At 47.9% G+C, this 27,997-nt stretch overlaps 1 protein-coding gene across 7 annotated transcripts in view; it reads left to right on the top strand.

The window, feature by feature from the left end:
* Positions 1-6,401: 6,401 nt before the first annotated feature.
* LOC102553444 (uncharacterized) overlaps positions 6,402-27,997 on the top strand; it is a 101,993-nt gene continuing 80,397 nt past the window's right edge. For 2 of the 7 annotated variants that reach the window (XM_063278591.1, XM_063278590.1), the window contains exon 1: positions 6,402-8,312. In XM_063278591.1, coding sequence (XP_063134661.1) covers positions 6,764-7,684 — 921 coding nt within the window. In that variant the 5' untranslated portion in view covers positions 6,402-6,763 and the 3' untranslated portion in view covers positions 7,685-8,312. Of the gene's footprint in view, positions 8,313-11,380; positions 11,427-11,947; positions 12,030-12,498; positions 12,572-18,264; positions 18,608-22,322; positions 27,209-27,997 lie in introns of those variants that run through there. The other 5 variants (XR_010060115.1, XM_063278592.1, XR_010060114.1 and 2 more) reach the window with 5 other exon arrangements.

Here is a 27,997-nt window from a genome sequence, read left to right as displayed (position 1 = left end):
GCCCTATGGCCAGCTCAAGTCCCTTCTCCACTGTCTCCAGCAGTGTTTCTAAAACAGTCTCCCCACCTCCACCCCCTGACTACGTCTCCATCTTCATGTCCGTCGTTCCATGATTTCATAGTAGCAGAGGTGAGCATTTCTCTGAGTACCTGTTTGTTCACCAGGCAATGTAAATTCCTTAGGGAGTGGGGGGCGGGGCGGGGCGGGGCGGGGCTCACATTTTGTTCATTATTTCTGTGTGCTCAGCTCCTCCGGAGCAGTGCCTGGCACCTAGGAGATGCCGACTGTGTGGCATGAATGCATAAAAGTCTATGATCGGTCAACATTTATATGCAAGATGTATGGATAGACGCTGCCTGGATAAAGACATCTTTATATCGATGTAAAAGTTTGGAGACATAGCAATGCATTGTTCGATCTTGAACTGTAAGGATACAGTGCTGTAAAGATAGCTATGTTTATATCTGTAGTGTTTCCAGATTAAAGGCCAAACAATGGCCAGTAGTCAGAGCAGGCGAGAACAATGAGAAAGCTGTTTACAGTTTCCTAGTGGCTCAAACTGGTTGCCTGGGCTCCATGTCTTCCTAAGCGTTCTTAACCCTTTGTGGGATCCCTAAAGCAGCATGGCTGGCTCACTCTTCTCTGTCTGGTGGGGGGCAGAATCTAGACATGGTGCCCGGATTTACAAGTAGCTTTTGACAGAACTATCATTCAATTAGCCTGGATCTCTTCTCCAGGCTGCACCTGTGTGGCCACTGGCCTAGGGGCAAGTCCAATGACCTGTGCTGGGCCTTACCTGTCAGAGCTTCCCAAGGCATTGCTGAGGGCTGCCACGCACATTTCCATGGCTGTCAGCCTATGCCATTCCTTTGCGCTCTGCTAATGGGAGCTGCCCCTGTTTCGATCAGGGCAAAAATGTATCCTTTCCCAAATTGGGGCTGGCTGCATACCCTTTCAGGTGCGTGGTTGGGCACGCCATCTCATCTTATGCAGCTGACTGCCTGGAGAACTTCTTTATTATCTGCAGCCCAGGTGGGCAGCATTGGCAGACTGTAGCGCCTGGTTGGAGATAACTGGTGAGGAGCGGGGGAAGCGGGGGTGTCTTATCCTGATCTGGAGAGCTGTGTGAGCCAAGCCATCTATCAGGTGGGGAGCCTAGTGGGAGCCTCGCTGCCCCTGAAACTCTCCTCCCTTCCTTCAGTGCCCCCCAGTTTCTCTGCAACCTACCACATAACTCCCTTCAGCCCCTCTTGTGGGAGAAGGGATTTTAGTCTCTGGCTTAGAGGCTGTCCTCCACCACTGAGAAGATCAAGGTGCCCTTACACAGTGTGTCATTTTACCCCCAAGCTCCAAGGACCCTTCTGCTAGGAGAAAGTGCCTTTTCTGTCCTTCTAAACCCACTTCCGGAGGCAAAGCTTCAGGAGAGGAGAGCAGATGTCAGCCGAGACACCCAGCCATCGATCTACTCAGTGCTTGTATTTTCCTACCAATTTTGTATTTTTCAAAAAGGACAATAAAACAATTGTACTCCGGGCTAATTAATGACAAGCTGGTAAAAGCGGCCTCTCATTGTCCCATTTATTTCTCCATTTCTCCAGTTAACAGCCCTGTCTCCGAAATGAATCAATGTCGTTTACACAATGCTGTCACCCCATTGTTCCTTTATCATCCTCCATTTTCATAAATCGGGGTGTTAATCCCTTAATGGCTTTTCTCAGCACTTAAAAAGAAAGAGAGAGAGAGAGAGAGAGGGAAAGAAAAAAAAATTCAGCTTCAACTCAGTCTTAATCCACCCAGAGACAAAGCCTGTTTACACAGGCGGCCCTGCCTGGAATTCAGGGGATTTAGTCCCTTCTGTTTGTTGGCCAAACAGGAGTCCCCCACCCCACTGGGGCACGCCCTTATCTACTAGGGTCCTCCCTAGAGTTGCCCTCGGATGAGGTCTCAAATTTGGCCCTGCACCTTAATGGGTGAAAGATGAGAGGAAGAGGAGTTGGGGTTTCCTGGCCTTCTCCCTCCCTTCCCAGGTGGGAAGGCAGGGTTTCAGAACTGTGGGGTCCCTGGGTAAGCAAGATCCATACCACCTAGGCACCTGGGAAGCAGCTGGTCCTCTGATGATTTCTGATGCACCCCAACGTTGAGACCTACTAGCCCAGACCATCTATTTCATTCTAAGCGTAAGCAGAGTGAATGCAGAGAGACAACCTTTTATCTGTCAGAAGTTCTTTGGATTGTGGACATCAGTGGGTTGAGGAATATTTGCATATACTTCATGACATACATGGGGAAGCAGACCCAACACCGAACCTATGTGTCATACTTACTTTACACACACAGACTGAAAATACGTTCACACAACGTCTTTAGCGTACCTTCTCTGTGGCCATTTACATCCATGAGGTCAGATGTGGAATTTTCCACATGTGGCGTCGTATCAATCTCAGAAAGAAGTTTGGAAGCTTTGGATTCATTTCTGATTAGAGATGTTCAATCTGTATATAAAGCAAGACCATTTCACTAGGTAACTACTGTTTGACTTCTGATATGCTTGGCACAACACGGAGAAGAAGTGGTGTTTCCAAGAAGATCGATCCCGTTCTACTCAACCCTGCCCAGGCTGCCACTAAGATCAGCAAAAAGTGGTGAACATCGGTGTAAGCCAGCATGGGGCCATCAGGAATTTCCTCATCATCAGCTGGGATAAAGGTCATCCCCTCTTCAGCATGATTGGTAAGCACCAAAGATACTTGGGGTTGTTGAATGGAGAGAGAGAGAGAGAGAGAGAGAGAGAGAGAGAGAGAGAGAGAATGAGAGAAAACCAAGGTCTTTGCCACAGCCTCCTGCTCACTCACAAACCTGGGTTCTCCATGATGAGTTATGTTCTAATACTCAGTGAGGGAACCCTTGTCTTCAAAGGGCCCACAGCTCAGGGAGAGCACAGATCACTTGAAGGTTATAATAACCTGCCTGAAATTGCACAGGAAGATACAGTCACTATAGTTTTAGGTGGGGAAATAGGCCTGGTAGGGGCTGTGGTAGAGGATAGCGTTGACCTTTTGATGTTGGCGATGACAATGGGATTGGGTTCTGGTAGAGATGGTGGTGTAAGAGTTGATTGCTGTGGTGATGATGCTTGCTGGTGGTAAGGGTGTGGTAATGGTGGTATAGCAGCTGATGTTGGTGATGGTGATGATGCTGAAGATACTGTTGAGCTTTTGATGACAGCAATGGTGACAGTCTTGAATATGGTGGTAGTGGAGGTGGCAGTGATGTAGGAAGGACATGGTGGCGATAACAATGATAGATAGAGTTGGGTTTCTGTTGACGGCAGGGGTGCTATAACTGGAGGTGGTCACAGTGGAGATGACTATGGTGATGGTAACATGGATGTGATTCTGGTAGGTAGGTGTGGTAGGTGAAGAGGAGACGGTAACTGGCCAACAGCTTTCACAGAAGAGATTTTCAACTTGGACGCTCTGGTCTGAGGGGCAGTGTTCTCTACTAGATGAGAGAACATTCAGAGTAGACCGAAGCACAAGACTTGAGCAGGGTCAATTTCTACTTACAGCAACTGGAAAAAACTAGTATGTTTTAGAGCCTGACTCACATTAGCTGATGTTATAAAGGGAATTTATTGACTCATACCTGCACGGTTCAAGAGTGAGGAAAAAGGCCTCGAGCATAGCTGGATCCTGGAGCTCAGGCCACTGAACAGAATACAGAGTCTGTTTTTCTCATCCCAGGCTTTATTTTCAGACGTACTCACCCCACTGGATAGCAAAGGTCTTTAGCAACATCACAGATAGTTTTCGTCAACATTTGAAAGAAACCTAGACATTTCCTCTAGATAGAAGAGGAGATCTCAGCTGGGGAATTGCCGCCATCAGATTGGCACGGTGGTATGTCTGTGTGGGCATTTTCTTGATTGACAATTAGTGTGGGAGGGCCCAGCCCACTGTGGGTAGCATCAAACCTAGGCAGGCAGGTCTGGAGAATATAAGAAAGCAGGCTGAGCAGGCCAAGGGAAGCGAGCCAGTCAGCAGCGTTTCTCCAAAGTCTCTCGGCCTCAATTCCTGCCTTCAGATTTCTGCACTGGGTTCCTCCCCTGGCTTCCCTCAGTGATAGATGATGACCTAGGAGTTTTAAGGTGAAATCAACACTTTCCTCCGGTGTTGGTTTTGGTCAGTGCTTCATCACAACAGAAAATCAAATTAGTTCAGGGATATATATGTTTGTTTAGTCTGTATGCCAGGGTATTCTGAAGAAAGGTGAGACCTAGGGCTCAGGAAAGATTCTTACCTACCTGACTCATGCCACATGCTTCTCTCCCTCAATTGCTTTGACTCAGGTTCAAATGGATTGGCCCGGCTTGAGTCACATGATTTCTAGACCAGAAGAGTAAGGTAAACGGTGACCTCATTGGAATGACAGGGAACAGAAGCAGATAAGGGTGACTCCTAAAGTAATCATGTAATGTTTGTCTAGTTAGGGAAAGAGAAGACAGGGCAAGAAAAAAAAGGGCATGGCTCCGGGAAAGAACTAGGGATGGCAGAATAGAAACAATCATAGCTCTACTAAAATGACTCTATTTATATGTGTGTGGGGGAAGGGATGACAAGATTTAAAATCTGCAACTGCCTGTCAGTGGTGAGGTTACAGGTACTGTTTGTTGATCCTTTCTTCTTTCTGCTGGATGGCAATCAAGCAGGGACAGCAGCCAACATGGTTGTAGGGGTTCTATCGGTCCAACCCAGTGGCTCTCAGTGATAGCGTGGGTTGCTAAAACACTAGACTCCACATCTTCCTGATACCCGCTGGCTGCCACGGAGTATCCAACTGGACCGTCACTGCTTGTGCTGATTAGTTTTACATCAACTTGACCCAAACTAGAGTCCTTTGGAAAATGAGAAATCTCACACGAGACAACCCCTTCAGCAGATCGGGCCCCTGAGCAAGATTGTGATGCATCCTTTTAATTAGTATTTGATGTGGGAGGTCTCTGATTACTGTGGGCAGCTCCACCTCTGGGCTGGTGGTCCTAGGCTGTGTAAGGAAGAAGGCTTGGCAAACCATGGAGAGCAAGGCAATGAACAACATTCCTTCACGGCTTCGGCTCTGATTCCTATTTCCAGGTTCCTGCCGCAAGTTCCTGCCTTGGCTTCCATGGCGACACATTTTTTAATCTGTAACATGAAATAAACCCTTTCCTCCCCAAGTAGTTTTTGATCACAAGGTTTTATCACCCTTTCCTCCCCAAGTAGTTTTTGATCACAAGGTTTAATCACAGCCAAGGCTACCCATCTGACATGGCTCATGTAACTAATCTGTTGTTATTGTTGTTGCTTCATTAATGACTTGAGTATTCCCACAAATATTTTTGCCTGGTTAGTGACTTTTATGGTTTATTGTGAAAGACCTATTGGCTTTTCAAGAGAAAGCATGTAACGTTTCTGTGTCCTAAGGCTTTGAAGAATCTCCCTTGTGGTTTAAATATGAAATGCCACCCCTGTCCCAATCCCTAGTTAGAAAGCCTGCCCTCAAGTGGGGATAAGCCTTGAAGCCTCACTAAAGAAAGTGGGTCTGTCAGGATGGGCCTTAAGGTTTCTCAGATCTAACCAACTTGTGGTCTCTGCTTCCTGACATTTGTACGTGACCAGTTGAGCCACATTCTTGCCTCTGTGTCTTTCTCACCACAGTGTGGGTATCCCCTCAGATTGTAAGTTTGCATAAGCTTTCTCTCAAGTTATCTCTTGTAATGTATTACAACCCTGCAATGAGAGAAGTTATTGGGAACACTGTCCCACACATACACCCCAGGCCGTCTCCACCAGCCCTCTCCCAACCTCCATCCATAACATGACACCTTCTGTATTCTTGCCAACTCCTGTCAACCTAGCACTCAGACTCTCATATGCAGTGGAAATGTCCCTGCCCTTTTTCTTTAGGACAAAGCTCTGTGGAGAAGGAATCTTTATTGTAGAGGCTGATATATTCTGCTTTGCCTTAAAAGTTTCCTAATGGAATGGATGGGCGTGGCTCAGGTTTGTTGGGCATGCAGGAGGTCCTGGGTTCTAGAACTAACACTGGATGGAGGGGAGCAGATGTAACTCAGGAAACCTGGATTCAACATCCCCAAGAAGTTCTAGAATGGCCTTGCTTCAGAGGCTTCACAGAATCCCCCTCCACCACCGGATGCTTGCCTCAACTTTGGGGCTTTCAGAAGTAGAAGCATGTGGGGTTTCTTGGAAATCTACTCTCTGGAGTCTCAAAACAATTCAAAGATGTTTATTACAATGTCAAATGATCTACTTTCCACAAACATTTGTTGAGTGTCTTTCTCAGTGACCAGACTAACACTCCAGGAAGGCAGGTACCATGTCTTTATTATCTTTTACCTCCGGCTTCTAGAAAGTGCCAGGTACTGGGTGCTCAGTTCTTGCTGAGTGTGGGCATCTGGATGTTAGTATTCAGTCTTGGTTTTCTGTGCATCTTTGGGAAGCGCAGTTCTCTCTCCAGACTTTACTTTCCCCACTTGAATCCATGGCTCTGCGGGCAGGCAGTCACAGTCGTGGAGGCCAGCAGCCCTCAGGGTGATCATGGCAACTAATCTGAGGTCTCAGATCTTGAAGGGAGAAAAGATAGAGAGGCCAGGGGCCGTTTCTGCTATACCCACACAAAGTGTCATTCTTGCCTAATTTCTGATTTCCCTTGAGGGATGAAGGCATGGGTAGTTGAGAATTCTCTGAGTGGTCTTTAGTAGCACATGATTGACAGAGGCCCTGGACCTCTTATTTTTTCCTTCTGGTCATGCCTGACGTCTTTCAGGTCCCTGCACAACCTGTTTTCTAGATGGGAGTACATCGGCCACTGTACCACTGTAGGGGTTTCAATCTCTGATGTGTACACAGAGGCATTAGGAACACGACTTTTTTTTTTTAGGTGGGTGCAGCGTACTTTATTGATGATATTCAAAAGAGCAGGGAGGGCTCCTAGGCCCCTCCTGTTATTATGGGGTCTGGGATGGAATTGTGAGGGAGATGCTCAGCGTTGGGGGCCAAGTTGGGATGGGGACTCCTCAGCAACTGAGGGCCTCTCTCTTGCTCTCAGTATCCTTGCTGGGCTGGGGTGGGTGGTCCAGGGTTTCTTACTCCTTGGAGGCCTTGTAGGTCATGAGGTCCACCACCCTGTTGCTGTAGCCGTATTCATTGTCATACCAGGAAATGAGCTTTACAAAGTTGTCATTGAGAGCAATGCCAGCCCCAGCATCAAAGGTGGAAGAGTGGGAATTGCTGTTGAAGTCGCAAGAGACAACCTGGTCCTCAGTGTAGCCCAGGATGCCCTTCAGTGGGCCCTCAGACGCCTGCTTCACCACCTTCTTGACGTCATCATGCATGACAGATTTCTCCAGGTGGCATGTCAGATCCACAACAGATACATTGGGGGTAGGAACACGGAAGGTCATGCCAGTGAGTTTCCCATTCAGCTCTGGGATGACCTCGCCCACAGCCTTGGCAGCACCAGTGGATGCAGGGATGATGTTCTGGGCTGCCCCACGGCCATCATGCCACAGCTTTCCAGAGGGGCCATCCACAGTCTTCTGAGTGGCAGTGATGGCATGGACTGTGGTCATGAGCCCTTCCACGATGCCAAAGTTGTCATGGATGACCTTGGCCGGGGGAGCTAAGCAGTTGGTGGTGCAGGATGCATTGCTGACAATCTTAAGGGAGTTGTCATATTTCTCATGGTTCACACCTATCACAAACATGGGGGTGTTGGCTGAAGATGATGACCCTTTTGGCCCCACCCTTCAAGTGCTCCCCGGCCTTCTCCATGGTGGTGAAGACACCAGTAGACTCCACGACATACTCAGCACCAGCATTACCCTATTTGATGTTAGCGGGATCTCGCTCCTGGAAGATGGTGATGGGCTTCCCATTGATGACAAGCTTCCCATTCTCAGCCTTGACTGTGCCGTTGAACTTGCCATGGGTAGAGTCATACTGGAACATGTAGACCATGCAGTTGAGGTCAACGAAGGGGTCGTTGATGGCAACAATCTCCACTTTGCCAGATGCAGAGCAGAAGGCAGCCCTGGTAACGAGGTGTCCAATACAGCCAAATCTGTTCACATTGACCTTCACAATCTTGTCTATGAGACGAGGCTGGCACTACATGAGAAGATGCAGCTGTCTCTGGAACAGGGAGGAGCAGAGAGCCGGAGAACGACTTTCTAATAGGAAACGCAGGCTGAAGTGTTCCAGTCTCTCATTCTAGTCTCATTGGTGACTTCTGACCTTGCTCCACGACCAAGGGTAAGATAAATGTCTTTTCTGTTGCTTGATTTCCCTGTCTGCAAAGTGGACACAGTGCTGGTAGATACTCTGTTGGATTATTGTCTTAGTCTGCTTTTTTTTTCTTTTTTAAATAAAATTTCAGGAACAGTAATTCATGAAAAGCAGAAGTATCTGTGTTATGGTTCTGTAGACTAGTGGTAAGCCTGAAGGCAGGACACAGATGTTTAGCATCTGGTGAAGGCGTGGCCTTGCATCAGCACATGGCCTTATTACTTGGCAGACACAGCTGGATTGTCTTTTTGTATAGCAACTCACAGGATCCCATCCCATGACCTTGCTTAATCCTCATCACTTCCCCAAGAGAACCGACCGAGAGAACTAGGCATCACTGACCGAGAGAACTAGGCAGCAGATCCCAGCAAAACCCCACCATGCAGCAGTTCTCCAGTGGGAGGTTTACTGGGTAGGAAATAGAGGTGGCTTCTGGGAGAGGGAGGAAAGGAAATGGGAGACGGGCAGGGAGAATGTGACTTTTATTGGGGCTGTGGCAGGTATGCAAAGGGACAAAGGGACTTGGACATGGGCCTCTAGAGATGGAGTGTTTAGTGGCTGGGTCCTTTGAAAGCTGGCTGTAAAAATGTCTGATTGTCTTGGAGTCACTTCTAACCATCCATGGATGTGCCTGATGGCCAACACTGAATCCTAATAGCATCAACATGTGAGTCTGGGCTTAAATGTTGTTGTTGTTGCTGTTGTAGATGATGCTGAGGATGATGGTGATGTTGATGACTACAACAGTGTTTCAAAGTAGGCTGGTCTGGAACTCACTAGCACACGATAGCTTTTAAATTGTAGCCATCTTCCCGCCTCAGTCCCCCACAATTATAAACATGTGATCACCATCAAGCACAGAAAGTCTAACTCTTCAAACAGCTATTTCGGGGTGGCAATGGTTATAAGATTATATGCACGTGTCGAAATCACTAAAATTGGGATCCCCAAAGTCACTACTTTTGCCTGGTGGAGGTTGAATAAATGTTGCTGGCCTCTGCCTTCACCCACCTTTCTAGGGCTATGAAAGCAAAGCACTGTGTACAGAACCTCACACAGAACCCCCTCAGCATAAATGACGCATGCCCCATGCCCTTCCTGGTCTCTACACCAAGGCCCAAGCCAGTGATGGTTCAGAATTAGAACCTCCGTGTGGGGAGCTATTTAGCAACTCTAGTGAGCTACTTAAAGAGATTTAAACACACATTTCCTAGTTATTCTGAGGTGCGGCTGTAATTGCTGTTCGTTCCAAATAAATCCTTCAGATTAAATGGATATCGAGTGTGGACGTTTAAGGATGCTTATGGCACGCGAGCCTTGTCAAAGTTCAGGGTGAGACGAGCCTAGATTAACAGGAGGAAGTTGGCAAGCGTTGTCAGAGTCTTAACACTATCACTTGGAGCTGTTGGGTGTTTACATTTTGGGGAGAGAAAAATTCAGTCCAGATAAGGCAGCCGGGAAGAGCTTTCTGGAGGTGGGAATCTTGGCTTGGTAACAAAGTTTCCTAATCACCGGGAGTCCTTTCTTCTGTTTGAACTTCCCTTTCGCCACCTGATCTCCTAAGCCGGCTGAGCAGAACCTCACCACCTCTAAGGCTTCTTTCTTTCTGGCTTACACACTTGCCTCATGTTTCTGCTCCTGGAGATACAGATGCCAACTCTTCTGGCGCTGGCTGGAAGGGAGCCTCTGTCTTGAGGGTGCGGAGTGATTTCCCAAAGCAATCTCAAGTCTGCCTTGAAGTTGACGAGCAGCTTTTACCCCATCTGCCTTCCCCGAAAGGAGTTTATCTGAGAAAACTGTGTACAAAAGTCAACAGGCTCCGCGGACCGTCCTAGAAATGTGCCCAGAGGTGCCCTTAGGATGTGGGAATTATGAGGTGAGTGGGGAGAAGCCAAAAATCAGGAAGCCACTTGAGCAGAGAGTATAAACGTAAATATCTCTAAGCAGGCCCCAGCACCGGGTTTTTATGTTGATGTGCTAATATGTTATCCACTGAGGGTTTATTCACGCCGTTTTGTATGCCCTGCAATTCATTTATCTGCATAAGGAAGAGGTACTAACGGGACACTGCCTCATGAGCAGAGTCCCTGTGTGATCCCCGCTGCTGTTTATAATCCCACATACCCAGATCTATAATTCATGAGCTGATGGCCTAGTGGCAGTTTCCATAAAGGCCACGCCGGGTACCCAGTCGTTAACACGCTCACTGTCATGCGTAGAATCGAAATAAGCTCGCTCCCCTCCTATCCATCACGGCACCACCGACGTGTGGGCAATGATATTATCCAAATATTATTAAAACTTTGAACCCTGTCCTCATAAATTATGGCCGAATGGCTGCGTGGCCATTAGGAGAGGGCGATGTATGGGCTTCGGTCGCTGCCGAGTAATTATGTGCTTAAAAGGAAGCGTGGTTAAGCATTCTCCCAGCCAAAAGAAGAGAGGCTCTCAGATCATTTGTTATTGCTGTGTGGCGCTGGAAGTTGGACGCTCAGGCAGGTCAAGTCAACCTTACAGCAGGACAATTATCTGTCTAGAGAGACCAAACATCTGTTATTAAGTATGTACAGGCATCAAGGCAACATGCTACAAATCTTGTCCACTTCAAACACTTGGCATATTCTACACAACACCCCCCTTCCAGTTTGGGTCCTGCAGCAGGCAGCTTTGAAATACACCCTATCTCCCTCCCCCAGACCCTGGCTTTAATATACCCCACAGCTGCTAAAGATGCTGTTGGAACCATGGAAGAGCCTTGCTATCTCTTTCTGGCTCTTTAAGTAATAATAATAATTTTTGTTAGTCCCCCCCACCGTCCATAACTTTCTTTGGCATTTATTACTTATTCAAGGAGTTTTGCTAGGGTGGAGATAAGGAACTGTTTGAAAGAACAAGGTCAGCCCGTGTTTATGTTAGCAGCCAAGTGTCTCTTTTAGTTCCTGTGTCTGTAACAGCTTGGAGGATGGCGGTGCAGTGCTCAGGACAGAGAAGGTTCTGTTGGGATTTTGCAGTGGGGCGGGGGGGGGGGGGAGGGAGGAGGAGGAGCTTGGCATGCTGGGAAAATGGCAGGCTAGAAACCAGGTAGAAGGAAATGGAGAGGGTGGCGGGAACCAAGGCTGCAGACAGAGAAGTGGGCAGGGAGACAGGGAGGTCAGGTGCTTGGAGAGAGTGGTGGGGGATGTCCTAGCAGGTAACATTGTAACCACTCCAGCCGAACATTTCCAGACAAGGATCAGCAGAGTGTAATTTCCTTCCTATGAAGAAGCAGAGTCTAAGGGAAGCAGGGAGAGTGGGCCATGCCTGTGGAGGAGGATGACCCAGATTCTCCTTTTGTGGGAAGATGCGTAGTAATAACAGATCGGATGCTTTTCTTCCCTAACAGACTGGGATCTCCAGCTTTTGGAAGGTCCTGCAATCTAAGCATCTTAAAGATATATGAGGTCTGGGTTCTCTTCAAAGTCCTCTGGGGTAGAGTGGGACGGGTGGGGCTGGAGATGAAAAGAAAATGGTTCTAGCTAATCACTGTTGAAGCTAAGGAAGGGGTATGGGGGCTCACTGGACATTCCTCCACACTTCTGATCATATCTGAAAAATTTCCATAGTTAAAAGTAATCTGAAGAAACAGACCTCCCCTCCTTGTGCACGACCAGCAGAGCCGGCAGACTGTATCATCCCAGGATCCAGGTCTGTAAATATAAACCAGAACACAGCAGTCGGGATGGACTAGTTGGCTGAGTTCATGGAACTCTCTGCTTTAATCCATCCCATGCACATATTCTCTTAAAAAAAAAGTTAGAGCACTGTTTCCCACAGGTCTCCTTGGCTCAACAGCATGAGGGAAGCAAGCTCTGATGGAAGACAATAGATTAGTCACTTTGCTTGTTGATTTGACAATATGCCTGACAGAAACACATTAGTGGAGGAGAGAATTATATTTGCTTCACATTTTCAGAAGGGCTGAAGCCATCGTGGCTAGCTCTGTTGTTTCTGGGCCCTCAGGAAAGCAGACAGTTATGGCTGCTCACCTCACGGCAGGCAGGAAGCAGAGGAGAGGAGATGTAGGAAGGGACCAAGGGACATACAGCTCCCAAAGACACTCCCATTAGCCTACTTCCTCTAAAGGAGCCCTGCTTCCTACCTTTTATCATCGTAGAAATCCACCTATCCATGAATCTGTTTGTTGAAGACCTAACTGTCTTTGGCAACGGAATTATATATCTGCCTAGGTATGTGCATTTCTAAATCTAATCAAATTGACTAATTCAGATTAACCGTCATGCCACCTCATTGACAATTCCCTTGTTTAACACTGTATTGTATAGCAACATGTACTTTCCTACTACACAGAGATGCTCTACTGACCAAGTGACATGCTGCTTTCTGTCCCCTACAGACACCCGACTCAGGCTCTCAGTGTGGGCAGTTAGGAGTACGGCCAGTGTGCTGCCGTACAAGCTGCCCCGTGGAGCTAGCAGCTGGAGGAGTGTTGGAATGTGCACTCTCCCCAAAACCCAACCATGCTCTCCTTGCTGCGTTAAGAGAAAACCCATCTTCCCTGAGAGACTGGTTGTTTAGGTCAGGAATTGGGCTTTGGGGGACAAATGGACAGAGACCTCAGTAAAGGACATCTCCATGGTGCGGAGTTCAGGGAGTGAATTGTTGGGCCCTGTGTCCAGCTTCTCCATGGAGAACTGCTCTTCGGCATGACTCAGCAAAGTCCTGTCCCCAGACTACAGTCTTCTGCCTCAGCCCTCCCTCTGATTTATGGCTTCTGTTTTGGAATCAAGATAAAGTATTTCCAGTTTTGTTTTTTTTTTTTTTTTTTGGTTCTTTTTTTCGGAGCTGGGACCGAACCCAGGGCCTTGTGCTTCCTAGGCAAGCGCTCTACCACTGAGCTAAATCCCCAACCCCAGTTTTGTTTTCTTAAAGCCATAGAGTTCATGCCTACCTAGCCCATGTTCTCGCTTGACTGCAAGGGAAAAGCCAACCTAGTGAGACTTCTGCTTGCATGAAGCTGATCTACCTGGTGCTTGTCCACTCATTTCTATATTACTCCAGAAAAACAGCCAGTTCACAGAGGCTGGGCTGATTTGAACTATGCTGGGTCTATGTTTTAGATATACCCTTGTGCCAAGAGGTCCATGTCTACAGAGAGAGGAACACATCTGTGCTCAGTGGGGCAAGAAGAACCATCCAAATATGCTTGGTTCTTAATCATAATTGGAACTAAGCAGATATTAGGGGGAAGGAAGTAATGAGGATGGAGCACCGTGGGCCGATTGGTACCTGACGGGATCCTAAGCAAACTCTACACTCCGCTGTTTGGAGTCACCTTTTCTCAGATGGTAGAATCCTTCAGGGACGTTAATGGGTCTAATGCTGGATCCCAAGGCTTCTCTTGAGTAATGATGTCCAGATATCAATCATGATGCATGTGTAGCAGCTTTCTGAAGCCATCCCACTCCTGGTAGGAAATCTCTAAGTGGCATCTGGTGGGTATCTATTTGAGATTCATTGTGTGGGATGTTGAGCTTAATTCTAAATATTCAGACTGTGCGTCTGCTGTTTCTTGGTCTCCATCTGCTTTCTTTAACTGGGAGTCAGTCATTCAGCCCACAAGCTAATGTCTAACACACATGTTGGGTCAGATGTTGCCTATGTCGTGGCCCAGAAGTATTAAATTAGACAATGTTGAACACAAGTGTTTTAGTTAGGGTTTTACTAACCAAGACACCATGACCAAGGCAACTCTTAATTGAACCAACATTTAATTGAGGCTGGCTTACAAGTTCAGAGGTTCAATCTATTATCACCAAGGCAGGAGCATGGCAGTGCAGAGGCAGGCATGATGCAGGAGGAGCTGAGAGTTCTACATCTTCATCTGAAGCCTCCTAGGAGAAGACTGGGTTTCAGGCAGATAGGACAAGGGTATTAAAGCCCATGGCTACAGTGACACACCTACTCCAACAAGGCCACACCTACTCTAACCAGGCCACACCTCCTAATAATGCCACTCTCTGGGCCAAGCGTATTCAAACCACCACAGCAAGTCACTGAAGAACTGGAGTGTGAAAATGATTGATAGACCCACAGTAGCTTCGTACTATGGGTGCATGGAATGACCTCTGCACATTTGTTTTCATTATGTAAATACCATGGAGTGGAACTAGGGAGGGTACCGCCTTCAAAGCTTCCTTTCCTATACAATGTAATTCCCTTGCTTTATGGCAATAAAGTATAGAATGAGCTAGGAAGTGCGTTGGGCATTTAAGTAGGGCCTCTCCATGGACATCGCAAATGCTTTAAAAAAATGGTTCCTTTTGTTAAGCAAATAGTTTCTTATGCTGCCTGCTAAGACCACACTGTCCATGTTTATAGTCCATGTTGGTCACCTGGTATCTACCTCAAGGGTGTTTTGGGCTTTTAAACACAAAAATCCTCTCCCTGGGGGGGGGGGTTATCCAGGATCTGGGGTTCAGTGAGTGAGAGGCATACTGCTGTCATCTTTCCAGCTGTGGTGAATGAGGTGAGATTTACAAACACAGGGACTTCCCCGAACATGAATAGCACTCTATTCTCTGCTCTCCAAAACCACTCCAGTTTCCACCAGAGTCGTGAACTCTCTCCCTGTTCCATTCACTGGGGATTCTAGAATATTTGGGGAGATCTCCTGTGTGCCAGGTGCTCAGACAGGGAGAGTTTCAGAGACCAGCACAGTAATGGTAGATGTCACCAAATTCACTAAGTAGCCTGGGAGACAGCAGCTGGGATTCCCTCTAATTCTGCTGCAAAAGAGGGAAGAGGGTTTTACGAAGGAATGGGAAAGTGAGTAAAGTATCAGGACTTAAAGACCATCGGGACAATCTTCTATCTGGATTTATGTCTGCTTATGCTATGTAAACCCAGAAAAAGAGGTCCTAGAAGGTGATTCTTCTTTGCCTTCCCTGACCCCCTTTCCTGAGACTGTGTCTTGCTATGTGTTCCAAGATGACCTTGAACTCCCAATCCTCCTGCCTACTCTCAGGATTATGGATAGACCATTATGCCTGTCCACTGCTGCTTTTCTCTGCAAGCTGTTTCCTTTTTACCTCATACATAGAAGTTTTGATCTTAACAACCCCCAGTGCCTCAGAAAACATTCTGTATCTAGAGAAAGGGCTCAGACATTGGTCCAACTTCCAACACCATAGCAAACACTAGAACTAATTGACTCAAAGAGACTGGACTCAGGGTTTGTGAGGTTCCAAACCACAAGTGGCTGTTTTCTTGCTTTGGATCTGTGGTGAGGTAGCTCATTGTGGACAGGGTAGAAGGCAGAAAGAGTAGGTGACCAGGATACCACAGTTCACTTGGGACATGCTCCCAATGAGCCCAGAACCTTTTATCGTGCCCCACCTCTTGAAGCATCCACCACCTTACTTGTGACCAGGGGGGAACATTCCAGACCCAAACTCTAATAGTCTGTGGAGAAGTCCTTTACAAAAGTGTTTAGGACAAGCACTAATCAAACCTGGTGTCTAAAGAGGAAGCAAGTGACTACATATATCCCAAGGAAGATTGTCATTCCTCAATCTGTGATATTTGTTACAGCAGCTAGAACTGACTAATACACTTCCTTTGGACTTAGAACATGTAATTTGCCTGGGTACTGAGTACTTAAGACTGGTTGGATATGAATTTGAAAATGAGCATGACTAAGGATGGGAATTTTTAGGGGTGGGGCAGGGGGTGATGGTGATGGTGGTGATTGTGGTGGGGGTAATGGTGGTGGTGATGGTGGGGGTAGGGTAACGGTGGTGATGATGGTGGTGATGGTGGTGCTGATAGTGGTGGTGATAGTGGTGGTGGTGGCAGTGATGGTAATGATGGTGATCGTGGTGGGGGTGATGGTGGTGGTGATGGTGGTGGTGATGGTGGGGGTAGGGTAATGGTGGTGATGATGGTGGTGATGGTGGTGCTGATAGTGGTGGTGATAGTGGTGGTGGTGGCAGTGATGGTAATGATGGTGATCGTGGTGGGGATGATGGTGGGGTTGGTGATGGTGGTGATGGTAGTGGTGATGGTGGTGGTGGTGATGGTGATGGTCAGGGTGGTGATGGTGGGGGTGATGGTGGGGGTGGTAATGGTGGTGGTGGTGATGGTAGGGGTGGTAATGGTGGTGGTGATGGTGGTGGTGGTGATGGTGGTGATGATCGGGGTAGTGGTGGTGATGGTGATGATGGTCGGGGTGGTGATGGTGGTGGTGGTGATGGTGGTGATGATCGGGGTAGTGGTGGTGATGGTGATGATGGTCGGGGTGGTGATGGTGGTGGTGGTGATGGTGGTGATGATCGGGGTAGTGGTGGTGATGGTGATGATGGTCGGGGTGGTGATGGTGGTGATGGTGGGGATGATAATAGTGGTGGTGGTGATGGTGGGAGTGATGGTGGTGGTGGTGGGGGTGTTAATGGTGGTGGTGGTGATGGTGGGGGTGGTGATGATGGTGGTGGTGATGGTAGTTGTGGGGATGGTGGTGATGGCTGTTGTCTTGGACCTGAGAGTGGAGCTGAGATAGGTATTTTGCCTGTGAAGTTCTAAAGAGTGGCACCACTTGGAGTGAGTAATTGCTAGCCAGTGTCCCCAGGGTGGGGAAGGGGACAGGAATAGGATTTTCCAGGCTGGCTTCTGTTCAGTCAAGAAAACTGTCATCTCTCCTCCCTATCTCCTTTTCTTGTTCTGTGGGGTAGACACCTCACCTCCCGTTAGAGCTTCTGTGGTTGTGTCAGCGATGCGTGTTTGTGATCTTAGCACTTCAGAGATTGAGGCAGAACAGTTTTGAGTTCAAGGGCAACCTGGACTTTCTAGTGAGATTGTCTCCTACTCAGAAAGAACCTCCTATGGCCCAAGACTTTTTAATTATACAAAATCTATAAGCAGATTAGAGCTGCTTTAGAGTGCATATTGCCTAGTCTTACACCATCAGTTCTATCCCCAGGACCTTCATGGTGGAGAGAAAGAACCATTGTCCTCTGATCTCCACACATGTGCCTTGACACATGTGCCCCCAACATTCTAGGTGCATAACATTTTGAGAATTAAACATAAAGGAAGGAAGGAAGGAAGGAAGGAATGAACGAAGGAAAGGAAGGAAGGAAGGAAGGAAAGAAGGAAGGAAGGAAGGAAGGAAGGAAGGAAGGAAGGAAGGAAGGAAGGAAAAGATGCCCAGATGAGGTGGTGGAATGAGGGGATTTGGAACATGGTGGGTTTAGGATTCCACTGTGGCTGGCATGGTGTGGCTGATTACTCTCTGTTGCCCGTTTCTGGAGGGAGGCAGCTGGACTTTCTGTGGATCAGGGGTTCTAGAACCTGCGGGCCTTGAAGGACCTTCCCTGTGCCTCTTCTCAAAGATCCAGGCATGAGAGCTTAACGACCTGAGCAGTGTTGGATAGGGGATCCAGTATCTGTCCTAGAACTGGCCCTGAAGACAAGGCCCCTGGGTGTCCCCACTCAGAGACAGCCATGCTGGGTACCAGTTTGCCTGCCTGGGCAGAACAGAAGCAGTAGATCATGCCCCACCCCTCTTCTGCACAGCTGATCTCTGCCGAGGCCTCATCAACAGCGATGTAGAGACCACACCTTTGAGGAGATCACTTAGGGAAATCTGAGTGATGACCTGTCTGTCCTTCCGTTTGCTTTTCTTGTAAAGATTCTGCCAGAAGTCAAAGGAAATGGGTGAACCTCTTAGCAGAATGTCCAGCTGAGAATAAGCGTTTGATGGGGACGATGACAATACCCAGGGAGGCATCCGTCTTGTTTATCCCTCTCTGGCCCGAGCAGAGGGTTATCCACTTGCCTGGGTGATGTCTTCTCAGTGCCTGCAGCGTGCGTGCTACATCATCAGGCCCGTTTGTGAGGGACTGCTCAGGAGTCAAGCTCTCTGGAGAGGGTGGGCGGGGAGGTCAGGGAGGAGGCAGCTAGGCAGCCTTCCCTACCACTCAGATAATTGGCAAGCCGCAGGTACCTCCTTGGTCTCTCGCTGCCCCCCTCGATAATAGATGATCTAATCTGTCTCTCCACAGCACTTCCTTCTATGAGCAGCTGACAGAGATGGAGCGATCCCATTCTTCACCCAGAGGAAGCACAACTTCCCAAGGCACTCTCTCTGTCTTGCCTCAGCCCAAGGGTGGCACCCTGGGAGGTTGCCGCCAGATGCTCTCAGTGGCTGGTGGCTGGAGAAACTAACTGCAGCATCTCTCATTGAGATGCTTCCCTAAGCTCCCCAGGTAGTCACTCCTCTACATCCAGTGGAAATTCCTACAGGAGACACCCTTCCTCCATCTCTCAAAGCTGTACTATTGGAATATATCCAACATTTGAAAAACCATAGGACGTGTTTCCATAAATATTAGAATACCCAGTATTTAGTTTAGGATGTAAAACAGATTGGGTACAAGGCACAGGTCTCTCTATAGTCACCACACTGGGGAAACTGAGGCAGGCAGACGTCTTACAGGTTTGGGAACAGCCTGGACGGAGGTGATGTAGCTCAGATGTAGAAGGCTTGCCTTGGTGGGTGTGAGGGTAGGAGGTAGGAAGAGAAAAGACAGAATTTAAATCAAGCCTTAGATCTTTTGTCTGGCTCCTGCTCCCCGCTCTCCCCAGCAGTGTTCTTAGCATTCTTTCATGGTTTTATATTTGCTTTTCTGTTTGTATCCTTATCTTTCCTTGTAGTCTCACATGACTACTCCGACTGTTCAGTAATGCTTCCGAAGCGTTCACTGTGCGCTCTAGCTCAGTCCAGTTGGATGGCTACTTGGTGTTCTAGGGCATCAGGGTTTCTACCTAGTGTCTTCTTAATGGTTCTAGGTTTAGTGTGTGTGTTGATTACTTTAATATCACTGTGATAAAACAAAACGCAACAACAACAACAACAACAACAACAACAATGACCTAACAGAAATAATTAGGGAAGAGAAGTTTACTTTGGTCCATGGTTTCTGAGGGTTCAGCTGTCCTCACTTGTCCCCCTGTGCCTGGGAGAATATCACACAGCAGGGATGTGTGTGGGGACTCCTCTCTTCACAGCACGACTGACAGCAAACTGTGTACCAGGCGCTAAGGGCTGGTCTGCCTCTAGTGATGCCCTGACAGCCATCTCCTAAAGGTTCCATACACCTCTAAGATCCTGTCACCGCTGTGCAGGAAGGTAAGGAGTGCCAGGTCATGGACAAGTGTGCTTTAGTTTTCTGGTGACAGCAAAGTGGGGTCCGGACTGATGGATGACTTTGTCAGTTGACACAGAAACCAGAAGCAGGAGGAAGAAAGCTCTCGGCACCTACCCACACTTTCAAGCGTGTTCCCATAGTGGTCATCATCCTGGGATATATTTTATGGCTAAGAGCATTTCAAAGTGACTCAGGAACACACACACACACACATACAACAGACTCTCTCTCTCTCTCTCTCTCTCTCTCTCTCTCTCTCTCTCTCTCACACACACACACACACACACACACACACACACACACACACTACATACAGGCATGTTGCTGTGGTGATGGTGGCAGACCTGGGTGTGATTGATTGGGAAGGCTCTATTCTTCAGCCAGATCGAATATGGATTTGTCACCTTGCACCTATCCTTTTGTCTCCTTGAAGTGGCTTTATCGCTCCCCTGTGAGGTGGAGATTCCCAGGGCTGACTCAGAGGTGGCCAGAGAATCAGGAGATGAGCTGTGGTTGGCAGACACATGGATGGTGGTGCAAATTCCTTCCTTTCTCCTCTTTCTCTTTCTACCTTTTTCTCTTCCTAACCTAAAGCAAAGCTCTCTGTCCCCACTACCAGTGGACAGAAACAGCAGGATGACCTCCATTAGAGCCAGCATCCTGAGAGAGCCCCTACTAAAGAGCAGAGAATGCTGGGGTGTGGTTCACACTCTCTTTTCCTTGCAAATAGTCTCCTTCCTTTGGCCACAGGATCCTGGGGAGTTTGACTTGTTATCAGCAAATAGCTGGTGCTGAGAGAGGTCCGAATCTCAGAAATGTGCCCGACCCCATCCCCAGGAAACCAACCCTTCCCATCTTCCCCAGGTGAGCTTCTCTGACCTTCAATGCTCCAGAGCTGAAATTGACAGCACAATTAGCTAAGCTAATTTTTAAGTCTGTGGTCACTGACTGCCATGAATTCTTAGCAATAGAACAGATGTACTCTGTACACATGGATGCAGGCACAGGCACAACAATTTGTCTAGTTCTTTCCCACTGGAAGTTAGTTCTGTTAGGTCTGCCTTGTCAGAGCTAGTGGCTCACCCAGGCAGGCAGACTTGGAGTCCCAAGTTCTTCCCGGTGAGAACTGTAGCAATCTTTGTACATGGCCAAGCCCAGTGCATCCTTCTGAGGTCCCTCTACACTGGGTCCCCTGCCATCTCTGCAGCACAAGCTTGCTAGCCATGCTGGTACGTCCTCAGCTTCTCATCGGGCTTTGCCTTGTACTTGGAGGTGAACATCTGGACCGTGAGGACCGCACTGTGTCCTGACTCACTCTGATGGTCCCCTGTCTATTGTCTCTTCTCTCTGAGTGACTGGAGTAAATGAACTTGGACGACTCCTTCCTTGGATGCCTCTCCATCTGGCTGGCCCGGGCCCCTCTCCAAGGTCCGTTCACCCCACCCATAGCATTGCTTGGTTGGCAGAGGGTCTAGCTAAAGCATCTTGATTACATGTTGTTAGAGCAGCTCCTGGGATGGTGGCACCCTGGGAATGACCCATTTATCTGAGGATGCGCCGTTATGCTTTTCCTTCCTTTCTCTAGTCTGAAATGAAGCTGTGACAGCTGGAGCCTCAGCCACTGTTTTGAACCTTCAGGCAACTTCGTAGATTGAAGGCAGCTACGAGATTAGTGCAAACACAAATAGCTTGGGTTTTGATAAATGTGAAGCTCTGGGCTGGCCTTGAACAGGGCTTGCTGTGTCGTTTAAGCTTGTCCTTTCCTCGTGCGTGGAGGCTAATCTTATTCTCAGTCCAGCTTAGTACTGACTGCTTCCTAACCTGACTTTGCTTTTCTACTCCTTTCCAAATAAACAGAAGTCCACTGGCCCTCGGCGCCAGCATTCTGATGCTTCTTCATTCATTTTCTTATATATACATTAGCTAGTAGAATAAACTACTCTCAGTGTATAGAATCGGATGCAGATGGTTCGGGAGTGTCAGAAGATTGCTTCCCTTGCCCCAGAAACCCAGGTATGAAAGAAAGAAAGAAAGAAAGAAAGAAAGAAAGAAAGAAAGAAAGAAAGAGAGAAAGAAAGAGACTCTATCAGATGAGGAACTTAGTCAAACACTCAAGGCAAAAGAGATCACAGACCAAACACACACACACACACACACACACACACACACACACACACACACACACACACACAATCAATCAATCAATCAATCAATCAATCAATCAATCAATCAAACAAAAAACACCATCAGAAAGTCAACAGAAGCATGAATGTAGAAAAAACATTCAACAACAACAACAACTGAGATTCTGTGTGCTCGTAGGCAGGCTGGATGTCCAGGTTCTGGTTTATATGTGTGGTTTCCTGGGGGGGGGGGTCTCCTTCAAACAAGTCAGTGGGGAGGTGTGGACATGGCTACTGCCTTGATGATGAAACCTAGGTTCAGAGGGGTTAGGCCATTTGTCCAAGGTCACACAGCTATGAAGTGCTGATACCTGGAGCTGGGGTGAAGATACGCAATATCATTTCAACAGCCCTCCTTTCTACAACACTTCCTGTACTTGGGACCTCTCAAGTGGTGGGAAGTCTTCTTTGGGCACCACGGAGCCACCAACCAGAGTGCCACCAACACGGAGTGCCTCAGGAAACTTTGTGTACTGGCTGGTAATGACAACTGAATATTTTCTCTTTAAATTATCGGGGTCAGAGGTCACATTGCTTCCACTGGACCCACGTTGAGGCATCAGCAGGGGCTCTCTTCTATTCTCTTCCAGGTTGAGGTGGTTGCCATCATGTCTGTCTTCGTCTGTGGCCCCATCACTCCATCTCTGTGGACTCTGTCATAAGAATACCTCAGACTTCATGTAAGGGTCACCCAATCTAAGACAAAGTCAAGAGTCAAACTCCCAAGATCCAATTCCCCAGCAAGGCAGTCCCATATTAACCAGCAGGCCCTGGGGGTGGTGCTGGCTCCTGTGGGAAGGATCATTTAGTCACTTTCTCTGCCTCGTGTCCTGCTGTGGAAGGGAGGCCTGCTGCTGTAAGGTCTCTTCAAGCATCTAGTGTTGTCCTTTATCCTGGAGCGTCCCTGAGGAGCACAACCCCGACACGTCTGCAGGTGACTGCCTCTACGTCCTTGGCAAACGCTTCTCACATTCCCTTCTCCGTGGGAGTCAGAGCCAATTTGTAATAAGCAAGAGCAGTTTGACCCAGATTAAAAGATACAATTAGTCCGTCTGCGTGGTAAACTTAAAAAAGCACCACTTACAGAAAGTTTTTTTTTTTGTTTTGTTTTTTTGACAAAGGGAGACGTCCTGGCAGAAAAATAAGCCCCCTACCTCCCACTCCCACCCTGCCACCAAGGGCCTGGTAATTTACTGCAGACACTCCAGTCAGGAGGTAGAACAGCCGCCGGGGAGCCAGGGTGGGGACAAGTGTCCTCAGGTGGATGGGTGACCACCATTGATTCAGAACAGCCTAGAAAGGACAGAGGACCCTCCCGTTTTCCTTGCATCTGTGGCTGTCACAGATGCGGGGACATTCAGAACTGTATATGAAAGTCCTACTCCCTCTAGACTGACTGTCCTCAGTATCAGTTAGGCTGTGGCTTTGGCTCAAATGGATCCTGAAGCCATCAACTCAAGGACACTAGTAGATCTGAGGAACTGTGTCCCGAGGGGGTCTCTCTGTGGCTGGTCCTCTCCTTCCTTTTTAGGATGGATCTGGGCTTCTGCCATAGGGATATATACTCATAGGTACTTTGAACTATTACCCACGGTACCTGCATGTTGACTCTCTGATGCAAATGTCCTTATTTTTGTCTTATTCATTTTCCTGTTGCTATAACAAAATGCCCGAGTCTGAACAACTTATAAAGACATTTACTTGGCTCATGATTCTGGAGGACGGAGCATTCACAGCACGCCCTTGGCCATAGGAAAGCAGGTTCTTTCAGAAAGAGCATAAGGTGAATAGGAAGAAAGGGCAGGGAAGGGAGGGCTTCATGTCCTATGACGAGGGATCTAGAGAATCCCACGAGAACTGACCTATTCCCAAGCAGCGGCACGAATCAGTCTCACCATAGAGGAGAGGTTCCGATGGTTTGATTTAATCTGGAATCTGTGTTTACTGCTGCTGAAGGTCCTTGCCTCCAATTGGTTTTTCGATCTATCAATAAAGATGATAGTGGCCAATGGCTAGGAGGAAAGAAAGAGGCGGTACTTCCAGGTTGCCACTGGCGAGGAGAGAGGAGAGGGAGGAGATCGAGATAATAGGGGCAGAGAGACGGAACAAACTCAGAGCTGTATGGGGAGATCTTCCGATATGAGGGCGGTAAAGTAAAGCAGCCCACAGAAGGGCAGCCCAAAAGTGTCTTGGGCAGCAGGACCAATGGGCTTCATAGAAGGTAACTGCGTGACTAAATTGAGGGCAGATCATGCCGGGAGAGAGGGAGAGAGGAGGAAGATGAAGGAGGAACCTGCTATCGACCAGAGCCACGTGGTCAGGAGAAACAGCAAGTAACAAGGGGCCTTATAGCTGGGGCGTAAGTCAGTATAGCCTTAGATCTGCCGAATCTAGGCTTATGGCTTATAAGTAAACTATCTGTATTGCCTGTCTTTATACGGGCTTATTAGGATTGAAAAGTCCAGCAACAAGTGATGTGTCTGACTGGATCCTTAGGGAAGGGAGAGATTTGACTCACTTCCACATAAAGGAAGGGTCAAGTTGAAGCGTCTACATACCAAGGAACACCAAAACCAGCCAGCCCAGCAAGTATCAGAGGCTCACAGGAGACCAGTGCATCTTCCCTTTTGAGCACCCAGAAGGCTGCTGTGGCTGTCTGGCATCCCCCTAGGATTTCCAGCCCTGGCGGTGAGGCCATGTATCTCTGTCTTTCATTCATTTTTTAGCACAGCTTGTTCCCCAGGATTGGACCCTGTAGATTCAGCTGAAACTCTCTAGAAAATTCTGCCTCTGAGCCAAACACCTGAGGGCTGCTGTTGTTTTTGTTGTTGTCTTTCCCTAAGCAATACAGCATAGGAATGACTTGTGAGGCATTTATGCCATACGTAATGTTAGACGTTGTCTAGAGTCTGAGGATTTGGGGAGATTCGTACAGCATGAAGCCACGCTGTTATATCCAAGATGTCTGAGCATCTGCTGACTGGGCTCAGAGGCTTCCTGGAATACAGATACCAGTGGATACCTTGCAACTAGGAAAGATTTGGAACAGGTTCCCGGTGACCTGGGTGACCCGCAGCTGTCCCTAACACTGATTTTATTTGTTACTTTCCGTCTCTTCTATGGTGATGCAACCAATGAGGCTAGATTCTGCTGGGAATTTGCACACCTCTCTTTCTGTCTCTCTGTCTCTCTGTGTTCCTGTCTTTCCTCTGTCTCCTTCTGTGTCCCTCTCTCTTTCTCTGTTCTTCCTATAAGAACACAGACAAGGTTTATGCCAAATGAAACCTCTGCTCTTTTTATACGGCTTCACCAGCTGACAGCTGTAATATCAGCTCGACAGGGGCCAGCCTGTGACATGGGGAAAGGGCCAGAAGGCCTTGATGATGCTGACCATGTTCCTGAGGTGGACACTGGAGCTGGATTTCTGAAGGAAAGGTGAACCTTGAGCCATTCAAGTTACTGCCACTACAGTTTATTACCCAAGTGCCCAGAAGGCTCTGTGTCACAGGTCAGTGTCCCGCTGGCTCAGGCATTACCAACCTTGAGGTTGGTACAACCTCTGTGGATAGTTCGTGAGTCCTGCAAGGATGGCTTGCACTCTTTCTTGTTGACTGTTGGTCTTAGTTTTAAAGAATACTAGGGCCATTTACCATTTATTAGACCAAAAGTGGCCATATGAAAGTTCTTTAAGGACACTTAAATCAGGTTCTGCCCAATTGCTGAGCCCAGCACTCTGCTGTACCCGTAGCAACCCATGTTTGTCAGTGAGGAGGCCAACGAATAAGGAAAGCCCACAAAGAAATTATCTTATTCTGTTCATTTGATGCTTGAGTTGCCAGTATGTGAGGAAGGAGGAAGTGGACCGAAGGGGAAAAAAAGGACCTACTGTGGTCCTTTTCTTGTAACTGGTCACTTGAAAAGAAAATCTTGTCTACGATCCCTGGGACAATAGGAACTTCACCAAATGGTCAAATGACTGACATGGGAGTTGGGGGGTGGTCTCCTACTTAGCCACTGCCCCCTACCACCACCACAGAGGTACCCAGGCACAGACTTGCTGGATTATAAACCAGCACCCTGAGCATCTCCAGCTCTTCTGCTGTAGGACGTCCAAGAAGCCTTTAGAGACACATCTGAGTACACGTTCCCATGCCTGGAAGCTGGCCACAGCACCCTCGCATCCTGGGGCCTGACAGGCTGTGCACATTCATCCCACAGCTCCTGCCTATGGAGCTGACTCCTGTGCTAACCCGAGAGGTGGCAACTAGCTTTCTTGGCATGGCTCTTCGATCCCTCCCTGCTCATGCTAGTTTAAATCCCACTGATTAAGCTAATTTGTTTCCTGTTTGCTCCTGGCTGTAGGCTTCAGACAGCTTAGCTTTGCTGTTCTGTGTACCAACTAGGCCATCCCCCTGTTGTAGTTCCTGTCTCTAGCTAACAACATCTGAAGGGGGAAGATGGGCAGGCTCAGTGCAATGTGACTCCAGAGCTAGCAGTCCGAGGCTCCTGCTATGTCTGAGAGCTGGGGTGTGGGAACGTGAAGGCTTATGGGTGCTTGGGAGGAAAAGGAGGCCACCCAGCTGGGGTCCCCCCTCATCTGACAGAAAACAAATGTGAGTAATCACTAATCATATGGATGCTGCAATGATTGGAGTTGATGCAGGTAACATAGGTCCTGGCATCTCAGCCAACCTTCCTGGACATTTCCCAGGATGCAGTGCCATTCTTGTGCCCACTTTGCAGGTGATGATTCCAAGATTAAGAAGTGAAGTTCTGCACAGTGTCTGTCTTAGGACATCAGCTTCAAAGCCCGAGGCGTTGGACTCAAGAAGCCATTTCATCTCTAGACGGCATTTCCAGCCTGTGCCTACAGGTGTTGACTGGAAAAAGAATCAGCATCCACAGCCTGAGAACAGAAAGGGGAGGGGCTCTGGAAATAGGCTAGGGTCAGAGATCTGAGACATTTGTAGCCTACTGGGTGTCCCCAGATGGCATGTTTCCATTTTAAAGTGACAAACTAGGAATACAGCTTTCTCCCAGCTTCCCTCAATGACTGGATTCTGTCTGGAAAGAGGACTGATTTTCTCATAACGCTTCTGAATCTTGTTTATTTTTAATGCCCAGAGGATTCTCTAAGAGAATCTCTTGCTGTGTTTATCTTTTAGGAATTGGCCTGCAAACTGCTTGGTTAATACTCCCCAAAGCTGCATATGCCATATCCTAGCTACCTGCTTCTGAGTAGATACTGAATAGAAATGAACACACTTTTGGAGCAGAACTTGGAGCGCCAAAGCCGTGTATGCGATCGCATACAGCTGAGAGTTTAATGAGATGACGCTACACAGTGGACTATTATACAGCAAGGAAGATGGAAAGACTTCAGCTATGTCCTATTCAAGGCAGAGCTTCAAATCTGCCATGTTGACTTAGCAGAAGTCAGACTCAAAGTTCGTCCAATAGAATTTCATGCACGTAACATTCAAGTACCGGAGTGGCTGATTTCTGGTATTCGTTGGGCCACGTGATCGCACGGAAGCACAGAGGCTTCTTGAGTGCTTGTGTTGCTGGGGGGCGCTCATAGACAGAAGATGCATCAGCTGCGTATATGCATGGGCCACAGCCTCTCTGGTCTGTTGTGCTTCTCCTGGAGAAAGGCCACTGCCCTCCTGTGTTCCCTGAAGCCCATCAGAGATGCAGTGGGTGTGGCTAGGCTTCACTGTGCCCATCCAGAGCCTCTGCTTCAGTTTGTAAGGCTTTACTTGTTAGCTGAGTCAGTGCTGCCAAACAGGGTGGTCGTCTGTGTAGCCAGAAAAGGGGTGGTGAGGTTCATTCAACAGATCTCGACCAGATTTTAGAAGAAAACTCATAATAGGATATGAAATTATATAGGAATAATATGCTGTGGAATAGGAATATACAAAGACAGGAAATGCATGATGATAGGCAACTTTTTACTTATGTAAATATATATGCGTAGGCACCGGATGGCATTGGACATATGGAAACACGTAGATCGATGATGTATACATATATATATATATATATATATATATATATGCATATGGTGACATGTGTGAAATTCACACACGGGTTTTATATGTATAGATTTATATACACGTAAGTTTTAAGACTGGGTCAGCCAGGGTCAGAGGCAGGAACGTTCTGTAGATTTTTCTCTTTCCGGTTCTGGCCGCAGGTGGACACATGACTGTGAGTTTCCCAGTCTCTGGCCAGAACCCGGTCCTGTTGCTTGTGATATTTTACC

This window comes from Rattus norvegicus, chromosome 19 (assembly GCF_036323735.1).
Source record: "Rattus norvegicus strain BN/NHsdMcwi chromosome 19, GRCr8, whole genome shotgun sequence".
In the NCBI taxonomy this organism is placed as follows: domain Eukaryota; kingdom Metazoa; phylum Chordata; class Mammalia; order Rodentia; family Muridae; genus Rattus; species Rattus norvegicus.
Note: the sequence above shows the minus strand (reverse complement) of the source record. Positions and strands in the feature narration are given on the sequence as shown.